At 49.4% G+C, this 23,222-nt stretch overlaps 1 protein-coding gene and 1 long non-coding RNA gene across 2 annotated transcripts in view; both read left to right on the top strand.

Annotated features, from left to right (window-relative positions):
- The window catches only part of DNAJC8 (DnaJ heat shock protein family (Hsp40) member C8), a 29,374-nt gene extending 9,795 nt beyond the window's left edge, over positions 1-19,579 (top strand). Inside the window, exons 3-9 of the mRNA XM_004592181.4 lie at positions 3,765-3,821; positions 8,185-8,251; positions 8,738-8,832; positions 10,351-10,422; positions 15,866-15,957; positions 17,725-17,800; positions 18,776-19,579. Of these exons, the coding sequence (XP_004592238.1) occupies positions 3,765-3,821; positions 8,185-8,251; positions 8,738-8,832; positions 10,351-10,422; positions 15,866-15,957; positions 17,725-17,800; positions 18,776-18,898 (582 nt within the window). The 3' untranslated portion in view covers positions 18,899-19,579. The remainder of the gene's footprint in view (positions 1-3,764; positions 3,822-8,184; positions 8,252-8,737; positions 8,833-10,350; positions 10,423-15,865; positions 15,958-17,724; positions 17,801-18,775) is intronic.
- Positions 16,359-16,703, top strand: LOC131482655 (uncharacterized). Its single transcript, XR_009247195.1, has 2 exons — positions 16,359-16,490; positions 16,524-16,703. It is a non-coding gene; the product is annotated as an uncharacterized LOC131482655 (long non-coding RNA).
- Positions 19,580-23,222: the final 3,643 nt, after the last annotated feature.

Below are 23,222 nucleotides of genomic sequence, written 5' to 3'. Positions count from 1 at the left end.
GGACAGGGACAGGAGACGCAGCCCTACCAGATCCCCAATCCCCAGGGTTCACAAAACCAACACTCACTTAGAAGGTAGGCCCCAGGATCTGGGCCGAGCAACCCAAACCCCACCAGTTCTTCCATCCCCGGGACTCAGTAACCCAGCCCCCACCACTCAGGTGGGTCCTATGACCTGAGCCAAGCTACCCAAGCCCTGTCAGATCCCCTGTCCCTGGGACTCACGTACCCGGCCCTGCTGCAAACAGGCTGGCGTGACTCGCCTGACCTCAGCGTCTACAGTCTTATTGTGCAGCCTGGGCTAGCCTAGTCTGCCCCCTGTTCCAGCTCCTGCTGGTGGGTGCTGCAGCCTATCCCAGTCCAGCCTGATTGCTGTCCTGGTTCTAATGTGAACTGGCTGGTGTTGCAGCCTGATCTGGCTCCTTCTGTCCTCTGCCCTGGTTCTCAGATCTGCCAGTGGGTGTTATGTGCTGGCCCAGATTGGTCTGTCCCCAGACCTGACCCATATATATGCCAGCTGGTACTATAACATGGTATTATCTGGGCTGCTCCTTGCCTTGCTTCTTGTGCTCACGGGCAGGGACTGTGTCCCAATGAAGGAGTTTCCCAAGCTCCTTCATCGACTCTCCTCCTAGTGGCAGTTCTCGCGCACACCAGTGGGTGGTTGGCCCAGGTTGACTCTGTCTACCCCCTGTCCTGGCAAGAACAGTGGCCTTGCTCAACCAGCCACACCTATTCTGGTTCTTGTTGTTGGTTGTTGTAGCCCAGTGCTACCTGGTCCGCGCCCAGACACAGCTTTTCATGTAGTTCAGCAGGAGTCAAGACCTAGCCTGGCCAGTTCTACACCCAGCCTGGCTCTCTCGAGTGCCAGTGGGGGCTGGAGTCAAGCCCCATCTGTCGCTCCACCATCCTAGTTCACACCTGTTTTGGTGCAGTCTGTAGCCATGTCCAGCCATGTCTGCTGCCCTCAGTTCTCTCGTTCTCACCAGTGGGAACCTCAGAAAGGCCTGACCCCATCCATGGTTCTTGGGTGAACCAGTAGAGGTTGCAGTTCCACAGGAGTGAGCCCACATTTCCCCCACAGATTCTGCTATCAGACCCACTTCTCTCTGTTATTCTCCCCTCCAAACCACTTTGATATGGGTCCCCTACTTAAATACACATGTCATGGACTTATCAGTGAAAGTCCCTCAGTTGTAATTCCTAACCTGGGCCTAAAAATCACAGGTCATCTCCCACTACCACTTGTGTAATCCCATCACCCCCCTATAAATTACGATCCTCCAATCATGAGGGTGTACCTCCGGGCAGCCTGAAGGGCTTCGCCCAGCACCTTTGGCTTGGGCCACCCAGCTACAGGCACCCAGTGGGGTGGAAAACCTAACCTCCAGGATGGGGTGGTCCTGGAGACCTGCTGAGCTTCCCTCTACCCAAGGAGCTAGTGTTTTTGGCTGGACATACCTGTGCCAGGTTCAAAAATAGCTTTTGAAAACATTTATTTTTATTGGAAAGACAGATTTGCAGAAGAGATACAGAGAGAAGATCTTCTGTCTACTGGTTCACTCCTCAAGTGGCTGCAGTAGCTGGATGGCAGTCTTAAGCCAGGAGCGTCTTTTGGGTCTTCCACGTGGGTGCAGGGTCCAAAGTCTTTGGGCCATTCTCCACTGCTTCTCCAGGCCACAAGCCAGGAGCTGGATGGGAAGTGGAGCAGATGCGACATGAACCAGCACCCATAACGGATCCCCAAGGCGAGGGTTTAATTGCTGAACCATCGTGCCAGGCCCACCTCCATCATTCCTTAGCATTGGTTCTCAAACTTTAACGTGATATAGGTCCCCTGACTATTTTGTTGAAATGTTATGATTCAGCCAAATGAAATGTGATCTACTCATGGTTTTTTTGTTTTTTAATACAGCTATATGTGTGTGTGTGCGTATATATATATATATATATATATATATATATTTTTTTTTTTTTTTTTTACTTGAAAGAGTTACACAGAGAGAGAGAATTTCTGTTTGCTGTTTCAGCCCCCAATGACTGCAATGGCCAGAACTGGGCCAGTATGAAGCCAGGAGCTACTCCTGGATTTCTCACCTGGGTGCAAGGTGCAAACCATCCTCTGCTGCTTTCCCAAGTCATTAGCCTATTGCAGGATCAGAAGTGGGGCCACCAGAACTAGAATCAGTGCGATGTTGGCACCACAGACTTTGGGTCTATCCTGTCCCTCCTGTGTTTTTGTAAGATAACTTCTCACTCTGTCCTTTTAGCACCTTACCCTCAACTCAAATACAAGCAGTAGGTGCTGTGTGGAATCCACAACTTACACTCCAAAAGCATTTACTTGTATATCTTGTGCTATTGACTTTAAGAAGCACTGATGTGGCGGTTTGAAAAATCCTGTTTCTCTCCTGTCTGCACTTCCAGGAGCCAGGAACTTTCTCTGGGTCTCCCCTGTGGGTGCTGGGTCCCAAGGCTTTGGGCCATCCTTGACTACTTTCCCAGGCCACCAGCAGGGAACTGGATGGAAGTGGAGCTGCCGGGACTAGAACCTGCGTCCATATGGGATCCTGGCATGTTCAAGGGGAGGACTTTCGCTGCTAGGCCACTGCGCTGGGCCCCTGTCTGCACTTCTAATGTGCAGCACTGAAGAGCGTTGTTATGAAGGAGGAATATATTTGTGGGGGTGGGGTCAGAGTCATCCTTGATGAGGAAGGTCAACACCGAGAGACCAAGATACCCAAGGTTGGGAAAGAATGAGTGCCCTTGTTTGAAGTTGTGTTGTCCTAAAATGCAGGCCTTGGGGCCTTGGGTTCTGCCCCTGTCGCAGCTCTGCTGAGTTGCCTTCAGCTGTCCCCATAGTGGGGCCTCAGCCCTGCTCCCAGGCTTCCAAGGCGATCCTGCTGTTCACTGGGCCTTGAGAATTAATGGGCCTTGTAGATGATAAAGTGACCATTTGTGGACTGAACTGAAAATCAGGCAGCTGACCTAATGGCTTTCCTGTTGAGTCGCTGTGTCCTGTTTGGGGTGGGTGACTCTTCCTAACAAAGGAGATGTGCAATGTTTTCTCAGAACCTGCCCCTCGGTGTAAAGTAAATGATTTTCCTGGTAGAAAGTAAGCATTTTGTTATTTGGGAGCCCTAAAACAATATAGCTCTTGAACAATGACCAAGTTGATCATTTCTATTTCTTGAGCAATTTTTAGACCTGTGTGCCAGCCTGTGTTCTAGAAGATGAGGTACTTTTTCTCGATGCTGAAATTAGTATGTAAGAAGGTCCTTCCAAAAGTTCCCAGGAGGGCCAGCACTGGGCCGACGGCTGGGAATGCTGTCATGTCAGATCAGAGCATTGGCTGGATCCTGGCTGTGACTGATCCAGTTCCTGCTAATGCATCTGGGAAAGCCGAGAAGATAGCCCAAGTACTTGGGCCCCTGCCACCCCTGTGGGAGACCTAGAGCAAGTTCCTGACTCCTGGCTTTGACCTGGCCCAGTCCCTCGTGTTTTAGTCATTCTGGTATGAAAGATCTCCCCCCTCCCCTGATGCCTTTCAAATGGATGGATGGACCAATGAATGAATGAATGAATTCTTTGGAGAAAAAAACAAACAAATAAACACTTTTTATGAACTTTCTCAGAAGAAGCTTTGAAAATAAGCCTATCTTTTAATTGCATTTTCATGAACTTTTGGCCTTTCTGTACTTACTGGGCATCTCTTACATATGAATTCTTTTAGTCACTTTAAAATTTTGATTTTGATTCTTTCAGGTTCTTCAGATAGATCCTGAGGTGACAGATGAAGAAATAAAAAAGAGGTTTCGGCAGGTATGGTCCTATGTCTGTGACAGCTGGAGTTTGAATTGTTTCAAAATAAGTGAAGCACATGATTGTCTTAAACTTGCTTGTGGATACTTGTGGGCCAGAATGTAGCCTTTTTGTTTTCTTTTAGGTTATGTAACTATTCTTTTAAAACAGTAATCTTTTTAAAATTTAGGTTATATAACTGTGTAACTACTTTTTTTTTAAAAAAAGTAACTGTTCCTTGGTTATTGTGTCTTTGTGAACATCAATGCATAACCAGCTGTTGCATGTTTTACCATAAAACTGTTACCTCAGAGTTGTCCGGGAAAGGCAAATTCAGTCTCTGATTCTGGCCCATTCTTCTGTTTAAAGCTTGAACTATGAACTTTTCTAATAACCTTAGAAAAAAATCCTTCCAGTTGGGGCCAGTGCTGTGGCACTGTAGTTTAGGCCTCTGCCTGCAGTACCAGGCACCACTTTAATGCTACACTTGATTTTTAAAGATTTATTTGTTTTTATTGCAAAGTCAGATATAGAGAGAAGAGAAGAGACAGAGAAGTAGATCTTCCGTCCGATGATTCACTCCCCAAGTGACCGCTACGTCCAGAGCTGCGCCAATCCAAAGCGAGGAGCCTGGAGCCTCCTCCAGGTCTCCCAAGTGGATGCAAGTTCCCAAGGCCTTGGGCCATCCTTGACTGCCTTCCCAGGCCACACGCAGGGAGCTGGATGGGAAGTGGAGCTGCCAGGATTAGAATTGGCACCCATATGGGATCCCGGCGTGTTCAAGGGGAGGACCTTAGCCGCTAGGCCACCACACCAGGCCCACTGCTACACTTCTAATCTAGCTCCTTGATGCTGTGTCTGGGAAATCTAGAATATGGTCCAAGTATTTGGGCCCATGATCCCACATGGGAGACCCACAAGAGGTTCTTGGCTTCTGTCTGGCCTAGCCCTGGCTGTGGCTGTGGCCATTTGGGGAATGATTCAGTAGATGGATGGAAGATCTCTCCATCTGTCTTTTTTTTTTTTTTTTTGGCAACTCTGGCTTTGAATAGATAAATAAATCTTAGAAAAAGTGCTTCTAGTTTTTATTGCTGAACAACCTCCGACCTTGTGATCTCTCTTTAAAGCTGGATTTTCTATAGATTTTATCTTTTGTTTCAGATTTTCACTTTTATTTTGAAAGGCAGAGTTACAGAGAGGTGAGAAAAAGTAAATACTTAAAAAAAAAACAACAAAAAAATTATTCAAGATTTTTTTTTAAGATTTATTTATTCCTGGGCCTGGCGCAATGGCGTAGTGGTCAAGGTCCTCGCCTTGCACGCACTGGGATCCCATTTGGGCGCTGGTTCTAATCCCGGCAGCTCCACTTCCCATCCAGCTCCCTGCTTGTGGCCTGGGAAAGCAGTCGAGGACGACCCAGAGCCTTGGGACCCTGCACCTGCGTGGGAGACCTGGAAGAGCTCCTGGTTTAGCTCTAGCCGTTGCGGCCGCTTGGGGAGTGAACCATCAGACGGAAGATCTTCCTCTCTGTCTCTCCTCTGTGTATCTGCCTTTCCAATAAAAATAAATAAATCTTTAAAAAAATTATTTATTCCTGTTGGAAAGGCAGATTTAGAGACAGAAAGAGCTACAGAAAGATTCTCTGTCCTCTGGTTCACTCACCAAGTGGCCCCAATGGCCAGAGCTTGCCTATCCCAAGCCAGGAGCTTCCTCTCGGGCTCTCACATGGGTGCAGGGTTCCAAGGCTTTGAGTCGTCCTCTACTGTTTTCCCAGGTCACAAGCAGGGAGCTGGATGGGAAGTGAAACTGCTGGGACATGAACTGGTACCCATATGGGATCCCGGTGCTTGCTGATGGAGGATTAGCCAGTTGAGCCATTGTACTGGCCCCATAAAATAAATCTTAAAAAAAAAGAAAAAGGACAGCTATTCTTTAAAAGATTACTTACTTGAAAAGCCACTATATAGAGAGATATTGATCTTTTGTTGGCTGATTAATTCCCAGTGAGGGAATGGGCAACCTCACAATGGTGAGGGCTTGGGCAAGCCAAATTTGGGAGCCAGGAACTGCATCTGGGTTTCCTCTGTAGTGACAGGTCCCCAAGACCTTGGGCCATCTTTCTTCGCTTTCCCAAGTAGGAAGCTGGGTAAGAAATGAAGCAGCAAGGACTTGAACCTGCATTCAAATGGGATCCTGGTGTGTCAGGTGGCTATGTAGCCTACTGTGCCACAGCACAGGCCTGAGTCAAGAATTCCTATGTGGGATAGTTAGAAGAGCGTGAATGTTGGAGTTCAATGCCGTTGGTTTAATCTCAACAGTGCCACTTACAAGCAGTGGGAATTTAGGTTACTTTGAGCCGTTCTCCGCCTGTTTATATGTAAAATTTTCATGCTAATCTTGTCTATTACAGGGTAGTTAGAAGGATTTAATTATTGCACATGAAACATTTGGGCTAAGTTTTGGCACGTAGTGTGTCCTCACTGTTTGCTAACTTGTCAGTGTGCTGGTCACTAGGTGAATTTCTTGCGTTAGCTCATTTTATCCATACAACCACCCAGCTGGGCTGAGTTCCCAACCTCGTCCCAATATCAGCATAAGAAGCTTCGGTGGAGAAGGGTTCAGTGAGACCCTTAACACAGGTGGTTGCAGCAGTGTGGCCTCAGTGAAGCCAGGGACCCGCGGCATAGCTCCCTTCCTTACCTGGTTGGTTTCTGCTGCTGACACTTTGTCAGTGAAAGAATTGCCTGTAGGGTCAGACTTGTGGCACACCAGATAAGGCTGCCACTTGGGATGCCTGCATCATGTGGCACAGTGCTGGTTTGAGTCCTAATTACCCGACTTTGGATCTGATTTTCTGCAGTGTCTCCTGGGAGGCAGCTGATGATGGCCTGAATGAGTGACTGGGAGAGCCCGAGGGGGTTCTTGGCTTCTGCCATGCCTGGTCTGACCCTGCCTGTTGGCAAGCATTTGGGAAATGAACCAGCCTCCCTCTGTTACTCAATCTTTCCAATTGTGAAAAGTAACCAAATGTTTAAAACAAACAAACCAAAAAGTTATTGCCTATGAAAGTTTTCTCTTTTTCTAACTTTTATTATAAAAATTTTGTATTTTAGAAAGAACAGTGAGTACCCCTATATCCAGTTGTTTTACTAAATACTATTTTTGATGAACTCATTCTCAATTGCAGATATCCCTAATTACTTCAGCATTTTCCTTCCAATATAAAAAAGGACATGTGCTTGCTTAACTATTTCTCACACTTTACAAAATAAGCATTGGTTCCTTACAAACATGAAAACCCCAGGCTAGCACAGGTTTACAAGTACAAATGCCGGAAGCTGATAGAGGTCTGAGGGTGGACGTAGGCCCCTGTGGCTGTTGGAGACTGCCCAGGGCCAGAGCCTGGTGGAGCTGAGACAGCTGTGTCTGGAGCAGTTCCTGTAGGAGAAGATTGAGGACTCACTGTTGCTGGGCTCCCATAATGCTGAGGTCAGGAACACGGTAGAGACTTGGTCCTTCTCTGGCTCCTCTTCCCTCGGAGTAGCACCTTCATAATGTAAGGCTTCCGTTCATGCCCCCAGCTGTATGCTTACATACCAGTGCTTCAGTTTTGTAACAGAGCAGTGTTTCTGTTTTAATTAATTAATTTTACTTGGAAAGACCTAGAGAGAGAGAGAGAGAGAGAGAGAGAGATAGATCTTCTATCTGCTGGCTGACTCTCCAAGTGCCTGTGTAACTGCTTGGCCAGGTTGAAGCCAAGTGCCTGGGAACTTAGTTCGTGTCTCCTCTGTGGCTGGCAGGGCCTGCCTACTTGAGCCATTCACGTGCTGCCTCCTGGAGTGCACGTCGGCAGGAAATAGGATCTGATGTGGGTTCAGGTGGCATCCTAACCACTGCCCCAAATACACTTACTGAGATTTGTTACTTAAAAAAAAAAATCCTTTTTTTTTTTTTTTTAATTGGAAAGGCAGAAGGTATACAGAGAGAAACATCTTCCATCGCTCTTTTGCTCCCCAAGTGGCTGCAATGGCCAGGGCTGAGCTGATCCAAAGCCCGGAGTCAGGAGACTCTTCTGGGTCTCCCATGCAGGTGCAGGGTCCCAAGGCATTGGACTGTCCTCCACGACTTTCTTAGGCCATAAGCAGGGAGTTGGATAGGAAGTGGAACAGCCGGGACATGAACTGGAGCTCATACAGGATCCCGACTCATGCAAGATGAGGATTTAGCCACTGAGCCATTGCACCAAGCTCTAAGAAGTGCTTCTTACTCAAAGAGTTTGGATGCCATAGTACCTGAGGACTTTTCATTGTAAAGAGACACAGTTCAGGGCAAGCGCTGTTTGGTGTTACTCATAATGTCAAACCTAACTTTTCTCTTCCTGTAGTTATCCATATTGGTGCACCCGGACAAAAATCAAGATGATGCAGACAGAGCCCAAAAGGCTTTTGAAGGTATTTATAAGTTTACCTGCCTCTGAGTGATGTAATGACAATGCAGGGGACTAAGTGTTCCTTGTTGTAGATCGAGAAAAGATTGTTAGTTTACCTTTTGCTTGCAGGAAGCTGTGATTGTCACTAAGACACTTGGCATTCCCCACTGCTGTTTAGGAAGTAGATCTTAACTTTTCTTTGTTAAAACTTTTATGTGTTAATGCATAAGATGGCTTTTTTTGTTTGTTTGAGCATAAAGAATGTTGGAAATAATTGATCACAGAATTAAGTTTAAATGTGGGTATATTTAGACTTGAGTGTGTATTTGTTTCCAAGGCTCTCACTGGTATAATTGTACTTTTTGAAAAAAAAAAAATTAGCTTACCAAGAGTAAATGACTTAAAACTAGAACATGCTTTTAGCACAAGTCTGTTTGCACTGCCTGAGTATAGTTTAGACTTCTGGAGGGTGTTTGCAGAAACAGTTAATTTCAATGTTTTGCATTAGCTGTGGACAAAGCTTACAAGTTGCTACTGGATCAGGAACAAAAGAAGAGGGCCCTGGATGTAATTCAGGCAGGAAAAGAATACGTGGAACACACCGTAAGTATTTATAGTGCTGCCGTGTGTATTCTTGCACGGCAAGGGGATGTACCAGCAAGCCCTGGGCACCTGGCAGGAGGGGGGCTGTTTACACAGCAACGCCTTCTGGCTGAGCTTGTGACTAGCTTGGTGATCTGCACCGCTTAGCTGTGGTGATGAATTACAAGTGCCTAACTCTGTCATTCACCTCTAAGAGAAGAGTTCTGGATGAGGCACAGTTAGGATGCTGCCCCAAAGCTGTGGTATGTGTTCTTGCCCTCCCATCATGTGTTGCCTCTTCTCAAAACAAAACAGGGAGCAGCCATCGTGATGCTTGACCCTTGATTCTTATTCTTGCCCCGTGAAGGGTTTGGCACAGGGACTTGAGTAAGGCTGGCGGGGGATATGAATACTTCTTTTTTAAGTAGGAGGAGTGACATGTCCATATTAAAACAGGGTTGGGAAGGACTCAACTGAAAGAAATTCAGTTACAGCGGGAGTTCTTTACTTTGCTTGTGGGGTCATTCCATAATCTGCCAAACCTGGGAAATGTTGACATGGCTTGCTGGAGGTAAGAAAGGTCTTTTAAAATTTTTTTCTAACTTGCTGCTGCAGGAATCTTGAGGCTATTTGTAAAAACTTCTTCAGTGAATGTAGGTGTGACATTTTCACTTGAAGAGCTTTAGAATCTGAAGCAGAACTTTACAACCAGTAGTAATGGATGCAGTGGAGAGAGGGAAGCTGAGCACCACGAGGAGATGCAGGGCTGAATGTGGCTTGTTCATGTGTTGGAAATGATACTGATTGGCCCTATCCTGGTAGAAAACAAGAGTACCTGGCCCTTGTCTGGATGCTTTCCTTGCTGTTGCCTGCAAGGAAGGGAGCAGTAGGCCTTTGACCACTAGGGGGCAACAGGGCCTTTCTGAGCTTAGAAGGCACTCGGCTTTCTGCTGGTGTGATAGGCTGATTATATCTAATATAGAAGTACCATTCCTGTGTGAATGGGTATCCTGTTGAAATTCTTTTTGAATCCCAGTAAGTGGCCAAAGTGATTTAAAAAAATCAGCAAATGTGATATGAGAATTATTGACTTTAAGGAGGTTTCACAGTAAAAATGATCAAGAACACAGTTGTGGAAAGCAAAGCAGATGCTACTTAATGCTTCTTCTAAAACTTGAAGAGTACTTTTTCTTAGCCATGAGCAGCTTAACCACAAGCCAGACAAGATAAACGGGTAATATATTCAACATACCAAAGGATCTTTGGACCTGGCATGGAGCTGGGAGTAGCCCTCCACTGGCCCCTTTTCATTCTTGCTGCTGCATTGGATTTGAGAGGAGCTTGAGAAAGGCTGCATGGTTCCCGGTTTCCCTTCGTTGCATTGCTGTCTGGGGGAGAGGGACAAGGCTTACATTATGTTCATGTGAACTTTTGGTTACATCTGTGCCTTTAGGAAAAGGAAAAGCACATGCATGTGTATATCTCAGGGGTGTTTTCCAAGTATGGCTCCTCCTCCTTTGATGAAAAAATTCTTTTTAGGTGAAAGAACGAAAAAAACAACTGAAAAAGGAAGGAAAACCTACAAATGTGGAAGAGGATGATCCTGAGCTGGTGAGTTCAGTTTGGGCAAAGGTTGCTTGTCTGCTGACTGCATGGGAGACCTGGGAGAAAGCAGCTGTGTGTGGTAACATTAGAGCATAAAGCATTGTCGCCTGGCGCCGTGGCCTAGTAGCTAAAGTCCTCGCCTGAACACGCCGGGATCCCTTATGGGCACTAGTTCTAATCCCGGCAGCTCCACTTCCCATCCAGCTCCCTGCTTGTAGCCTGGGAAAGCGGAGGAGGATGGTCCAAAGCCATAGGACCCTGCACCCTTGTGGGAGACCTGGAGGAAGTTCCTGGCTCCTGGCTTTGGATGGGCATAGCACTAGCCGTTGTGGTCACTTGGGAAGTGAATCGTTGGACGGAGGATATTTCTCTCTGTCTCTCTTCCTCTCTGTATATCTGACTTTGCAATAAAAATAAATCTTAAAAAACAAAACCAAAAATAAATAAAGCATTGTGCATTCACTTTTTTTAATGTGGGCTATTGCATTTTCTTTGAGTATACATCTGAAGTTTGCAGTTGATTGTAAACAAATTTTTATTGTTTCTGCCTTTTCTTTAAGATTTATTTTTATTTTTATTTGAGAGGCAGAGTTGCAGGAAGAGGAGAGAGAAGAAAGATCAAGAGAGAGAGAGATCTTCCATCCACTGATTCACTCCCTTGATGGCCACAACTGCCAAAGCTGAGCCAGTCCCAAGTCGGGATCCTGGAGCTTCTTCCAGGTCTGCCACGTGGGTGCAGAGGCCCAAGTACTTGAGCCATCTTCTGCTGCCTTCCCAGGCCATAAACAGGGAGCTGACTCAGAAGTGGAGCAGCTGGGACATGAACCAGTGCCCATGTGGGATGCTGGCCCCGTGTGCAGCTGATTTGAGGTGTTATCAACGTAGTCTAGAGATACAGTGGCTGTGTGATTCACCTGATTTGGGGAAGTAGGTGAAAATGTATTTACATGAAAGACTGTCACAGCATGCTAGGTGGAGAAATAGAGTTGTTCTGTTATGTGGCCTTCAACAGTGTGGAGGCAGGTGCACGTGGGTGTTGAATGGCCGGAGGCAGACTGGGTCGGCCGGTGCAGATTGTCTGTACCAAGGGTTGCTAGCTTCTTCCCACCATGGCTGTGTCTATGCGACTTACCCTTTCAGTTACAAAGACAACAGATTTTACTTGTAGTAAATTACTAAATTCTTCCCCTTTAAGTAATTTGTTTGATTTCCCTCTCTTGATTGGACTCTGACACAGACCTCAGCACTGGACAACCATTCCCAACTCTGACTCTGACTTGTTCCGTGACGGTTGTGGAATGAGTAGGCACATGGTCTGCCTTCCAAGTGATTGGCGATGAGCTTACCGAATATTTTGCTGTAGCATGACAGAGCTCTCTGACCCTTGGAGTTCTATTTCTGTCTCCATGAACCCCGTTTTGTGGTCAGTAACTCAGTGCCAATTTGGGATTTTTGTTTTAATTCTTGCTGATCTGTTTATTTTCATTTTAAGGCAGAGAGACTGAGATCTCCCATTTGGTGGTCCATTCCCCAAATGTCCACATTAACCAGAGTTGGGCCAGGCTGAAGTCAGGAGTCACGGGCCTGGCATGGAAGCCTAGCAGCTAAAGTTCTCATCTTGCACACACTGGGATCTTATATGGGCTCTGGCTATAATCCTGGCAGCCCTGCTTCCCATCCAGTTCCCTGCTTGTGGCCTGGGAAAGCTGTTGAGAACGGCCCAAAGCCTTGGGACCCTGCACCCGCATGGGAGACCCAGAAGAGGCTCCAGGCTCCTGGCTTTGGATTGGCACAGCTCCAACTTTGTGGCTGCTTGGGGAGTGATCATCGAATGGAAAATCTCTGTCTCTCCTCCTGTCTATATATCTGATTTTCCAATAAAAATAAATAAATCTTAAAAAAAAATTCAAACCTTGTCTCCCAGTGTGGGTTTCAGGGACCCAGCTGCTTCCCAGGGTCTGCATGAGCAGGCAGTTGGAACTTGGAGTGGAGCCAGGATTCACACCCAGGCACGCTGAGAATGAATGAGGGCATCCCAAGCGGTGTCTTAACTGCCAGGCCAGATGCCAAGAGCTTCTTCCAAGTCTCCCACGTGGGTACAGGAGCCCAAGGATTTGAGCCATCCTCCACTGCTTTCCCAGGCCATAAACAGAGAGCTGGATCAGAAGTAGAGCAGCCAGGGCACGAACCAGTGCCCATAAGCGATACTGTCAGCACAGGTGGAGAGTTAGCTTGCTGTGCCACTGCACCAGTCCCAGAGTTTGAAGATGTACAAGGTATTGCAATGTTCATCCCAGGCTGTTTCATCCATTTGCTATTTGTTCTGACGGGGCTGAGGGTTGCCACATCGGGTTCACTGAGCAGTGCCTGCTGGGAGCAGCATTGGGGAAATGACAGGAGGGCGGGGCTCCCTTTTCTGCATGTGTCGTCCTCTGCTCCAGTGTCTCCGATTTTAGGTTATGGACTATTGAATCTGCATGGTGGAGTTAAAATACTTCATGTCTGGGTGACAAGAGCTTTTTTTTTTTCTTAAAGATTTATTTATTTTATTTTTTATTGGAAAGGCAGATGTACAGAGAGGAGGAGAGACAGAGAGGAAGATCCTCCATCCCATGATTCACTCCCGAAGTGACCGCAACAGCCTGTGCTATGCCGATCCAAAGCCAGGAACCAGGAGCCAGGAACTTCCTCCAGGTCTCCCACATGGGTGCAGGATCCCAAAGCATTGGGCCATCCTCGACTGCTTTCCTAGGCCACAAGCAGGGAGCTGGATGGGAAGTGGAGCTGCCGGGATTAGAACCGGCGCCCATGTGGGATCCTGGCACGTTCAAGGCAATGACTTTAGCCACTAGGCCATGCCGCCAGGCCTGAGAACTTTAAAGTTAGAACAAGAACATAAGCTATGTTCTTTATTTTTTTTCTTAAATGTTTCATTTATTGAAAGCCAGAGTTAGAGATGGCATCAGTGGCTGAGGCCAGGAGCCTGGAACTCCACGTGGGTCTCCCACACGGGTGGAAAGGGGCCCAGCCACTCGGGTTGTCTTGCACTGCCTTCCTGGGTACATTGTGGTGAGCTGGATTGAAAGTGGAGCAGCCAGGACTCAGACTTACCCATATGAAGTGCTGGCATCTCAAATGGTGTCTTAATGTGCTGTGCCACATTGTTGGCCCTACTTATGTTCTTAAGAATTCTTGAAAGTTAAAAATTAGAAGGTGGTGGAAAAGGAACTGTGGTTTTGTTGATTTGTCTAATGAGCTATATTACTTACTTTCACTTGATTTTTAATTCTTGGGAATTCTGATACTTGTCTCTGTATGACTGTTGTGTAGTAGACTTTATAAAGGGTCTCTGTTTATTCTGTGTTGCCTGTTACAATGTATTGATTGGGATGTAAATTCAGTACCTGCCCTTGAGGCCCAGAGCAAGGTTGAGATTTCCCTCCTGGGCCCGGCGCCATGGCCTAGCGGCTAGAGTCCTTGCCTTAGGCGCACCAGAATCCCATATGGAGATTGGTTCTAATCCCGGCAGCCCCACTTCCCATCCAGCTCCCTGCTTGTGGCTGGGAGGGCAGTCGAGGATGGCCCAATGCCTTGGAACACTGCACCCACGTGGGAGACCTGGAGGAAGTTCCTGGCTCCTGGCTCCTGATCGGCGCGGCACCAGCCGTTGCAGTCACTTCGGGAGTGAATCATTGGGCGGAAGATCTTCCTCTCTGTCTCTCCTCCTCTCTGTATATCCGCTTTTCCAATAAAAATAAATCTTAAAAAAAAAAAAAAAAAAAAAAAAAGAGAGGTTTCCCTCCTGCCCTGTGTGCGGGTCCGAGGGAGGAAGGCTGCTGGGGCGGCTGCTCCGTATGCTGATGGCCCTCGGCATCTCCAGGGGCTCCGTGTGCTTCTCTGTGTGGCTGTGCTGGCTGGAGCTAATCCAGGGCGTCTCCCTGCCCTTGCCTCCGGTTGCACACCAGAGCAGGGGCTCCGTGTGCTTCTCTGTGTGGCTGTGCTGGCTGGAGCTAATCCAGGGCGTCTCCCTGCCCTTGCCTCCGTGTGCACACCAGAGCAGGGGCTCCGTGTGCTTCTCTGTGTGGCTGTGCTGGCTGGAGCTAATCCAGGGCGTCTCCCTGCCCTTGCCTCCGTGTGCACACCAGGGGTGAGAGGGAAGGAAGTGCTGCTCCCTCACACTCGCACCCACAAGGCCTGCAGGTCCTAGCTTCTTGGATTTTAAAATTTTTTGTTTGTTTTGTTTTTTAATTGGAAAGAGATTTACAGAGAGAAGGAGAGACAGAGAGACTGCTGTTTCACTTCTCAAATGGCTGCAATGGCCAGAGTTGGTGTGATCCGAAGCCAGGAGCTGTGGGGAGCGGGTTGCTGAAGAAAGCCCCACGGTGGCAGCCGCAGCCAATAACCCAGGACCGGCAGCTGCTCTGCAAAGTGGAGAGACGAGAGCTGGTCTTGCCAGCAGGTGAGGCAGATTTGCCGCCTCTCCAGGGCCTGGCCAATCAGGTAGCACCCAGTGGAGCCACGGGAAAAAAGGATATATAAGCAGCCCGCTGTAGGCAAGCCAGAGAGAGAGCTACAGGGAGCTACAGAGGATGTAAGGATGGACAGACGGGACAGACGACGAAGACGAAGAAAGACTGGTTGGAAGTAAAGTGGCTTTTGAAACAGAGCCTGGAGTGTCGGGTGATTTCTTCTGCAGGTACGGGAGACCCTGGGGGACCCCGATAAGGAGCCAAGAGCTACCTTCAGGTCTCCCATGTGGGTGCAGGGGCCCAAGGCTTTGGGTCATCCTTTACTGCTTTTCCAGGCCATAATCAGGAAGCTGAATGGGAAGTGGAGCAGCCAGTCATGAACCGGCACCCATATGGGATGACACTGCTTGCAGGTGTAGGGTTAGTAATTGAGCCATTTTACTGACTGCGTTTCTCCTTGCATGTCAGCGAATGCATTTTAGTCACATGACTATACCTGGCTCTGGGAAGCTGGGCCAGGCAGGCCCCTCCGTGGCTTTGTGCTTGGTGCAAGATGCAATGAAGAGAAGTAGTGAATGGCTCTGCCAGTCAGCAGGCCTCTTTGTGTCTTGTCTTGGGTCCGGTGCTGGGCTCCAGGCCTGGAGCGAAACAAAGAGCGGAACTTACTTGTGAAGTTTTTTGAGAGAGCACCCTCCCACATCCCCAGTGCTGGAGACAGGGAGTTGAATTTCTCCTTTATGGAAGCTTTTCACTGCAGCTGGGCTCAGCCATGTCCTCTGCCGGGTAACAGTGCAAGGGCCTGGTAGGCAAAGGAGCGGTTTGTCTCTAGAGAGGCAGTATGGCTAAGTGGTTTGTTCAGTAACATTTTGTTACTATACTTCACTCTCATCTGCTTTCACCCTGGGTTCTGACTGAAATTACTCCATCGCAATTAATACAATCTGCAGTTTGATTTTCTTTTGTTCTTAATTCTCTTACAGTTCAAACAAGCAGTGTATAAACAGACCATGAAGCTCTTTGCCGAGCTGGAAATCAAAAGGAAAGAAAGAGAAGCCAAAGAGATGCATGAAAGGTACATGCTCACATCTTCATTGTAAAATATTTACTAATAATTGTTATGTATTGGAAAAGCAGAGAGACAGAAAGACTGACAAATGTTCTGTGTGCTCATTCAGTACCCAGACGCCTCAGAACAGCTGAGGTGCAGCCTGGCCGATGCCAGGAGCCAGGAACTCAAGCTAGATCTCCCATGTGGGTGGCAGGAGCCCTGTCGCCTGCTCCCGCCATCGCCCGCTGCTTCCCAGAATGTACATTGGCAGGAGGCTGGAGTAGAGGGCAGTGGTAGCTGAACCAGACACTGTGGGATGGGATGTGGGCATCTCAAGTGGCATCTTCAGTGCTATGCCAAACGCCCATCCCATGCCTCAAAACCGAGGTGAACATGACGACAGAATTGCGCAGTGCGTCAGACGCTCTCAAGTAGTTAGTGAAATAGCTAGCTGCTCCATCATAAAAGTCACAAGTTTTCTGTGCCTTCTGGGAAATACTGACTAGTATTTCCTGTCCCTGGGGAGCAGCACCCCCAAGAGGGCTGTGTGGCATGAAGTTGGCAGAGTGATCGAAACCAGAGCCTGGGAGCTTGGCAGAGTGATGGAAACCAGAGCCTGGGAGCCACTGCTCTGCCAAGTACCCAGGCTGTGCACAGTGGACACTTAGGAGGGGGTCACTGCTCGGAAGTAGGCGTTTCCTTGGTGGCCACAAACACCAAGGGTTTCTGCATGTTCACACTGTCAGTTATTTAGCAATAACCAGATTTTTTTTTAAAGATTTATTTTATTGGAAAGGCAGATGTACAGAGAGGAGGAGAGACAGAGAGGAAGATCTTCCGTCCGATGATTCACTCCCCAAGTGAGCGCAACGGCTGGAGCTCGGCCGATCCAAAGTCAGGAGCCAGGAACTTCTTTCCGGGTCTCCCATGTGGGTGCAGAATCCCAATGCTTTGGGCCATCCCTGACTGCTTTCCCAGGCCACAAGCAGGGAGCTGGATGGGAAGTGGAGCTGCCGGGATTAGAACCGGCGCCCAAATGGGATCCTGGCGCATTTAAGGTGAGGACCTTAACCATTACGCTATCGCACTGGGCTCAATAACCAGATTTTTGTAGTTGTGTGAAATGTCCTTGTTTTGAAATAGGGTTTTTTGTTTGTTTGTTTGTTTGTTTGTTTGTTTTGAAGTTTCTTTATTTTAAAAAAAATTATTCAAAAGGCCGAGAGATCTTCCTTCCACTGGCTGTTTCTCCAAATTCCCACAGATAGCCAGAGTTGTGCCAGACTGCAGCCAGGAGCCAGGCGTACCACCTGGGTCTTCCATGTGGGTGCAGGGAGCTACGTCCTGTGAGCATCACCTGTTGCCTAGCAGGGTGCACAGTGGCAGGGAGCTGCACTCAGGATTGAGGCCAGGGCTTGAACTCAGGTGCTTTGCCTATAGCAGGTATCCCAGGCAGCAACCCAGCTGCTACCCTTGTGATGGGGTTTTGTTCAGAGATCCTCTGGAGCAAGAATCTGGGCTGTTACAGTCATTTTTGTGAAATAAAGTGTTTTTGACCTTGCTGGGCTCTGACCAAGCCCCCAAACTCTGATATTTGTTCACTGGGCTTGGGTAACCTTATCTGTCTTTGCCCAAATCTAGAATGGGACCTTTGTGAGGAGGCTTTGAGCCTGCTCTAGGCAGCCTTGTTTGTAGGTTGCCCCCAGGACCTGCCTCTGTGGGGAGTTCCTGTACCTCGCAGGGCTAACACAAACCCCCAGCATCCTACAAACTATGCTTTGGATTTCCCTCCAGGAAACGACAGAGGGAAGAAGAGATTGAAGCTCAAGAGAAAGCCAAACGAGAGAGGGAGTGGCAGAAGAACTTTGAGGTAAATTTCTAGGGTGGGCAGAACTTCTTCCAGAGCCAGGGAATTTGGTTCTTGGGTCTTTTTTGTGCTTGCCTGGAGTAAACAGCCAGAGAGATTCTCTGGGGAGAAGGAGCTGTAGGGCACAAGCCTGGTGTTGGCGTGGCCTCGGCCAGGGCGTGTGGATCTGACGGGACGTGCTGTGCGTGGTAGGCACAGCCGCCAAGCAGACTCAAGAAAAGTGGGTCGCCGTTTCACTTAGGAAAGCATGCAGCAGTCCCTGCTTGGAGGGCAGTTAGTGGAAACCAAGGTTCTTATGACCCCATGTACTGTCTAAAGGGAAACTTATTCGGACTTGATTCTTCTTAGATATTCTGGTTATAACCTTCAGGGTTTTGGCCAGTTTCTAGATTGGGGTGATATTTGGTCTTTTGTAGGATTTGAATCTTGGAGTATCAGTGTTGATGACTCGTTTTGTCTCACTTCTTATTTGAAGAGAGTGAACCTGGGAGAGTTAACCCCTTGGAGATGAGTCTGGGGCGAGATCCTAATTGCCTCCTCCTCACGGCTCTGAGATGCTGCCTGGCTTTGGGGCATGCTTTGTGGGTTTGGGGGTCAGCAGAAAGGTGTAGCTGTCAGCAGGGCTGGCCCACTGACTCTCTGCCTGGCTTTGGGAACAGGATTTAGCCCCTCTGAGCATCAGCTTTGGCAGCCCACGCTATAGTCAACCTTTGGTGATGCTGAGCAAATAGGCCCTCTTTGTGTGGTGGTGTTTCTCAGTGTGCCCTCTGAGTGTGTGACACATCCTGCTGTCTCAGGCTTGTGTGGCACTCTGCAGCACCATGGAAGCAGGTGGGCAGGCCTGCTCTGTTCCACTGGCTGTGGAACATCATTGTGGGGGTGGCCTGGGCTGTGCAGTGGGAGAGTGGCTGAGAGGAAAGGCTCAGGCCCTTCCTCCTGTCCACTGGTCTCCTCAACCCACACTTCATTTGTTCTTAGGAGAGTCGAGATGGGCGTGTGGACAGTTGGCGAAACTTCCAAGCAAACACCAAGGGGAAGAAAGAGAAGAAAAACCGGACCTTCCTGAGACCACCAAAAGTAAAAATGGAGCAGCGTGAGTGACCACCTGGGGTCACGGCCATGGACCCTCCCTCGCCGTTCCTCCCCTGCTTTGAAGGACTCATTCTTTCCTCTCCCTTCCACCCCGACATAGAGTAGTGTTTGCTTTTTAGTTCATTTTGTTTTCAATATAATTTACTATCAATCAGAGTAATTCTTTTGTACATTAAAATGAGGGGCTCAGTTTAAAAAAAGACCTTCTCCCCTTTCCCCCGACCTGTAGAACACCCAGGACTGGAAAGTACCCCCAGGTGCTGCCTTCTTCCCCAACACCTGTAACTTAATGTTTTGTACTTCACCGCGCGTAATGGATGTGATGGTTAGAAAGCTGTGTGTAGACAGGAGGCCATCCCATTAAATAGCCTGCTGACAGTGGTGTCGCCGTGATGAGCCTGGGCTGCCTCAGGAAGGCTCCTCGCTTTGGTCACTTGCTTCTAAAACCCACCCAGGTCACAGGAAGGCAGAGTGGGCAGAGAGCGTGGTTATTTGGTGCCCTTGTGCCCCCTGGTGTCTGGCCCCTCCCATCTCACTGACCATCAGTGGCATGACGCTCAGCCACCTAAGCCTGTTCACTTTCCAAAGAGCTAGCCATCCTCTATCCAGTCCCATTGTGTCCTAGCCTGTCTGCTTTCACTAGTGGTAAGATTCTTTATGTAAAATAAAATTTTATACTGAAGTCCTTGATGTACTCTCCCTCAGGTGTTATTCAAGGGTGTGCTAGACAGACCTGGCTTCTTAAGGTTTGCTTGTTAAGCCCTAGTTTCTTCACCTGCTGCGTGGAGGGTGCGATCCTGCAGCAGCTCTGGGGGGAGGTCAGTGTGACACGTGGGAGTGGTGGAGGGCAGTGACTTCTGTGGGCAAGGTAAGCGCTGTTTGAAATGCAGGAAAACCTCCAGTTTATGTCCTGTTCAGATGTTCCACTTGCTCTGAGAGATAGGACCAGGCCTTGGGAACAGACGTGAGGGAGAGTGTGGGCTCTTGCTGGACCGCTCCCGGTCTGAAGGGCACATGGTCTCTGAGTGGCAGGTCCACACCCCTCACGGTTATCTGGGAAGCAGGCTTTTTCCCAGAAGTCACTGGCCACAAAGTGTCACAGGGGTCACTTCTAACAGTCAGTGTGGCTGAGAATGCAGCAAAGGCCGCAGACCAAGTCTGTTTCCTTGGGTCTGGGCATCAGCTGTATCTAATCCAGTTCTGTTGGCAAAGGAGAAAAGGAGAAAGCTGGGGGCAGCTAAATGGGCTTGTTCAGGTTGGGTTGGATTTGAGGAAGATACTGCAGCCAGAGGGAACAGCGCCTAGGGGTCAGCGCATCAGCTTTTCATGGCAGTGGACCTCCTTCGCTGACCCAAAGCCTGCACCTGAGGTGACTTAGACCAGGGAGATGGTAAAAGTCACGTCAAGGGATTTGGGTTTCAGTCAGAACATCATATTTGCACAGACAGACCAAAGTGTCCGGTTTTCTTCCTGGCATGTTTGACCCACAGAGCCAGAAGACAAGCAGTGACCGCAGCCCTTTCTCAGCTCTGCTCAGCGCCGTCTTTCCAATGATCTTCTGGCTGGGCCTGAAGAGCAGGGCTGTGGGGGCAGTACCATCCCCTTCACCTGTGGCTAAGCTGAGGGGAGCTCCCTGGTTCAGAGGGGCCTGCTGGGAAGTGAGGGAGAGGCTGGGCAAGCGCGCCTCTCTTGCCATGCTTTGCTGTGGGTCATGGAGGCCCCTGCCATGCAGCCAGCCACCACCTGCTCCTGGGAGACTCCACGCCCGGGAGTGAAAGAAGTTAGCCAGCTGATTCCTGGTCCTACAGCCAGCGACTCCAGCCCCAAACCTCACCTTAATGTGGAGAACGTGGAAACTGTGCCTTAGAAATGAAATCCCACATCCTGGGCCTGGCCAGCCAGCTGCCCTCCCCCATGCTTTGGGTGTGGGTTCTCGGCTGCTTCCTGCCTCCAGCCTGGGTGTCCCCGCAGGAAGGGCACTGGGGATTGTTGGGGAGGCTGCGGATGGGTCTGGACCTGCTCTGAGAGTGGAGCCTCGGTGCTTTTCCTCTCCAAGGGCCCTGGCCTGGCACATCAGATGCATCTGCTCCCTGCTGGAGGCAGGTAGCACTGCAGCAAGCCCTGGGGTTTGGCCCTCTGCTTTGCCACTCGCTCGCTCTGTGAGCCTGCACAGCATTTCCTGTCTGGGCTTGCACTTCCTCCTGCAGCATAGAACGGGGTCACAGACTGGATTCCTGTCCTGTCTGAATAGCAAGGCCTGTGTGAATCTTGAAACTTCTCTCAGCCCTGGCTTCCTCATCTTGTCCACGGGTGGCTTGTGTTCTCCCCATCAGGGCAAGCAGTGCCACCCCTTAACAGCTGAGCTGGCACTGCTCTGGGTACGATGCTGGGATTTTTCTAGAACCATGATCCTTTGCTTTGGAAATGAGCAAAGACTTACCTCCTCCCTCAGACTGGGCGTGCAGGGGTGGGGCTGGCTGGCTCCCTCTAGGCCTGAGAGGGCTTCAGAAGGCTGGATTTTTCTCTTGCTTAACAGTTGGGTGTTGGTGAAGCTGGTAAGCCCAGGGTCTGGGACAGCTGTGGGCAGTGGGCGGCGGTCTCCTGTGGGCAAGCCTGGCTGTGCACTTCCCTCAGCCAGGGCTGATTTCTGAGGGGAGCTCTGGGTGTTGTCACTGGTCAGCTCACTGGATTCGCCACCCGGCTCCTGAGGACAGGACTGGCTTGTCCCCCTCACCCCATCCAACTAGGACTCCTGAGGTCAGGGCTGGGACCTTGTCCCTGACAGACAAATGCCGGGTTTCTCCCTGCTGGGTCAGCCTCCCACAGGAGCTCACCTGGGCCACAGCCAGCTCAATGTGGCTGGATCTTGGAAGTGAGGCCCCACCTAACAAGCTGGCTTCCTGGCCGCTTCAGGCTGTCTTCCTGCTGCTGCCTGATTGCAGTGAGTCACGCACCTGGGCTGGGGCCTGTCTCCTGTCTCCTTTGGTTCCTACGCTCCGCAGTTCCTGGGGCAGCCCTGCCTACTACCAGTGGCCCCCGCTGTTTCTCAGGTAAGAGACTTGGTGACCCAGGTGAGGGGGTCCACCTGTGCCATGGGCTCCAGAAGGCTGCTCAGAGCCACATTCTGCCTGACATACCTCCCACCCCTGCACTCCGCCATGGACACACAGCTCCCTCACCTCACACGCAGCACATACTTACCAACACACAGTGCCCTCCCCGCCTTGCAAACACATCGCCCCCAGAAAACACCAGGCTTGGGCCCTGGCACAATAGAGTAGTGGTTAAAGTCCTCGCCTTGCATGCCCAGGATTCCATCTTGGCACCATTTCTAGTCCCGGCAGCCCTGCTTCCCATCCAGCTCCCTGCTTGTGGCCTGGGAGAGTACTCGAGGACGACCCAGGGCTTTGGGACCCTGCACCCACGTGGGAGACCCGGTAGAGCTCCTGGTTTAGCTCCAGTCATTGCGGCTGCTTGGGGAGTGAATCATTGGACGGAAGATCTTCCTCTCTGTTTCTCCTCCTCTCTGTGTGTCTGACTTTCCAATGAAAATAAATAAATATTAAAAAAAAATAGAAAATACCAGGCTTGACACATAACAGACCCTTGTCATTCTCACGCACCCACACATACATACGTGCACATACATCACAAACTGATGGCCTGTGCCTGCACACAGCGTGACCCTAGCCCGAGCACACATCCCTGCAGGCCTTTGCTCATTTCCAAAGCAATGTGGAAGTCCTGCCACGTGCTCCCACATGTACCTTCCAACCCCATCCATGTCACACCATGTCCACCTCAGAGACCCTTCCCACGACAATTGTCCCAGAGCCTGCTTGATCGGTCGGGCAGGGATGTGGCTGGGCAGTTGACAGCATTGTCCTCATAGTGGGTACTGCATAAAGAGAGGCGGGGGGCAAAGTGGGCCAAAAAAGGCAGGAGCAGAGCCAAAATGTGACAGGTGGGGGTGACTGCATCCCACATCAGAATGCCTGGGTTTGATTCTTGGTTCTGGTTCTGGGAGCTGTGCCAGTGTTTCTGTGACCTATGTGGGAAGCCTGGATTGAAATCAGGATTCCTCCTCGGATCGATCCCAGCACTGTGCTTTGCAGGCCTTTGAGGAGAGAGCTGGTTCCTGTCCTAGCAGGCAAGCAAGCCAGTTAACCTTTACCACTTAGCTGCTAGGAACCATCCCCCAGGTTAAGTGCTTTTACACAACGCCTTTTTGAACTAGCTGCTGTGATCGTCATATTCTTTTAATTTTTTTTAAGATTTCTTAATTTTTATTGGAAAGGCAGATCAGATTTTATGGAGAGAAGGAGAGACACAA

Source organism: Ochotona princeps, chromosome 2, assembly GCF_030435755.1.
Source record: "Ochotona princeps isolate mOchPri1 chromosome 2, mOchPri1.hap1, whole genome shotgun sequence".
In the NCBI taxonomy this organism is placed as follows: domain Eukaryota; kingdom Metazoa; phylum Chordata; class Mammalia; order Lagomorpha; family Ochotonidae; genus Ochotona; species Ochotona princeps.
This window is presented reverse-complemented; position numbering and strand designations above follow the sequence as displayed.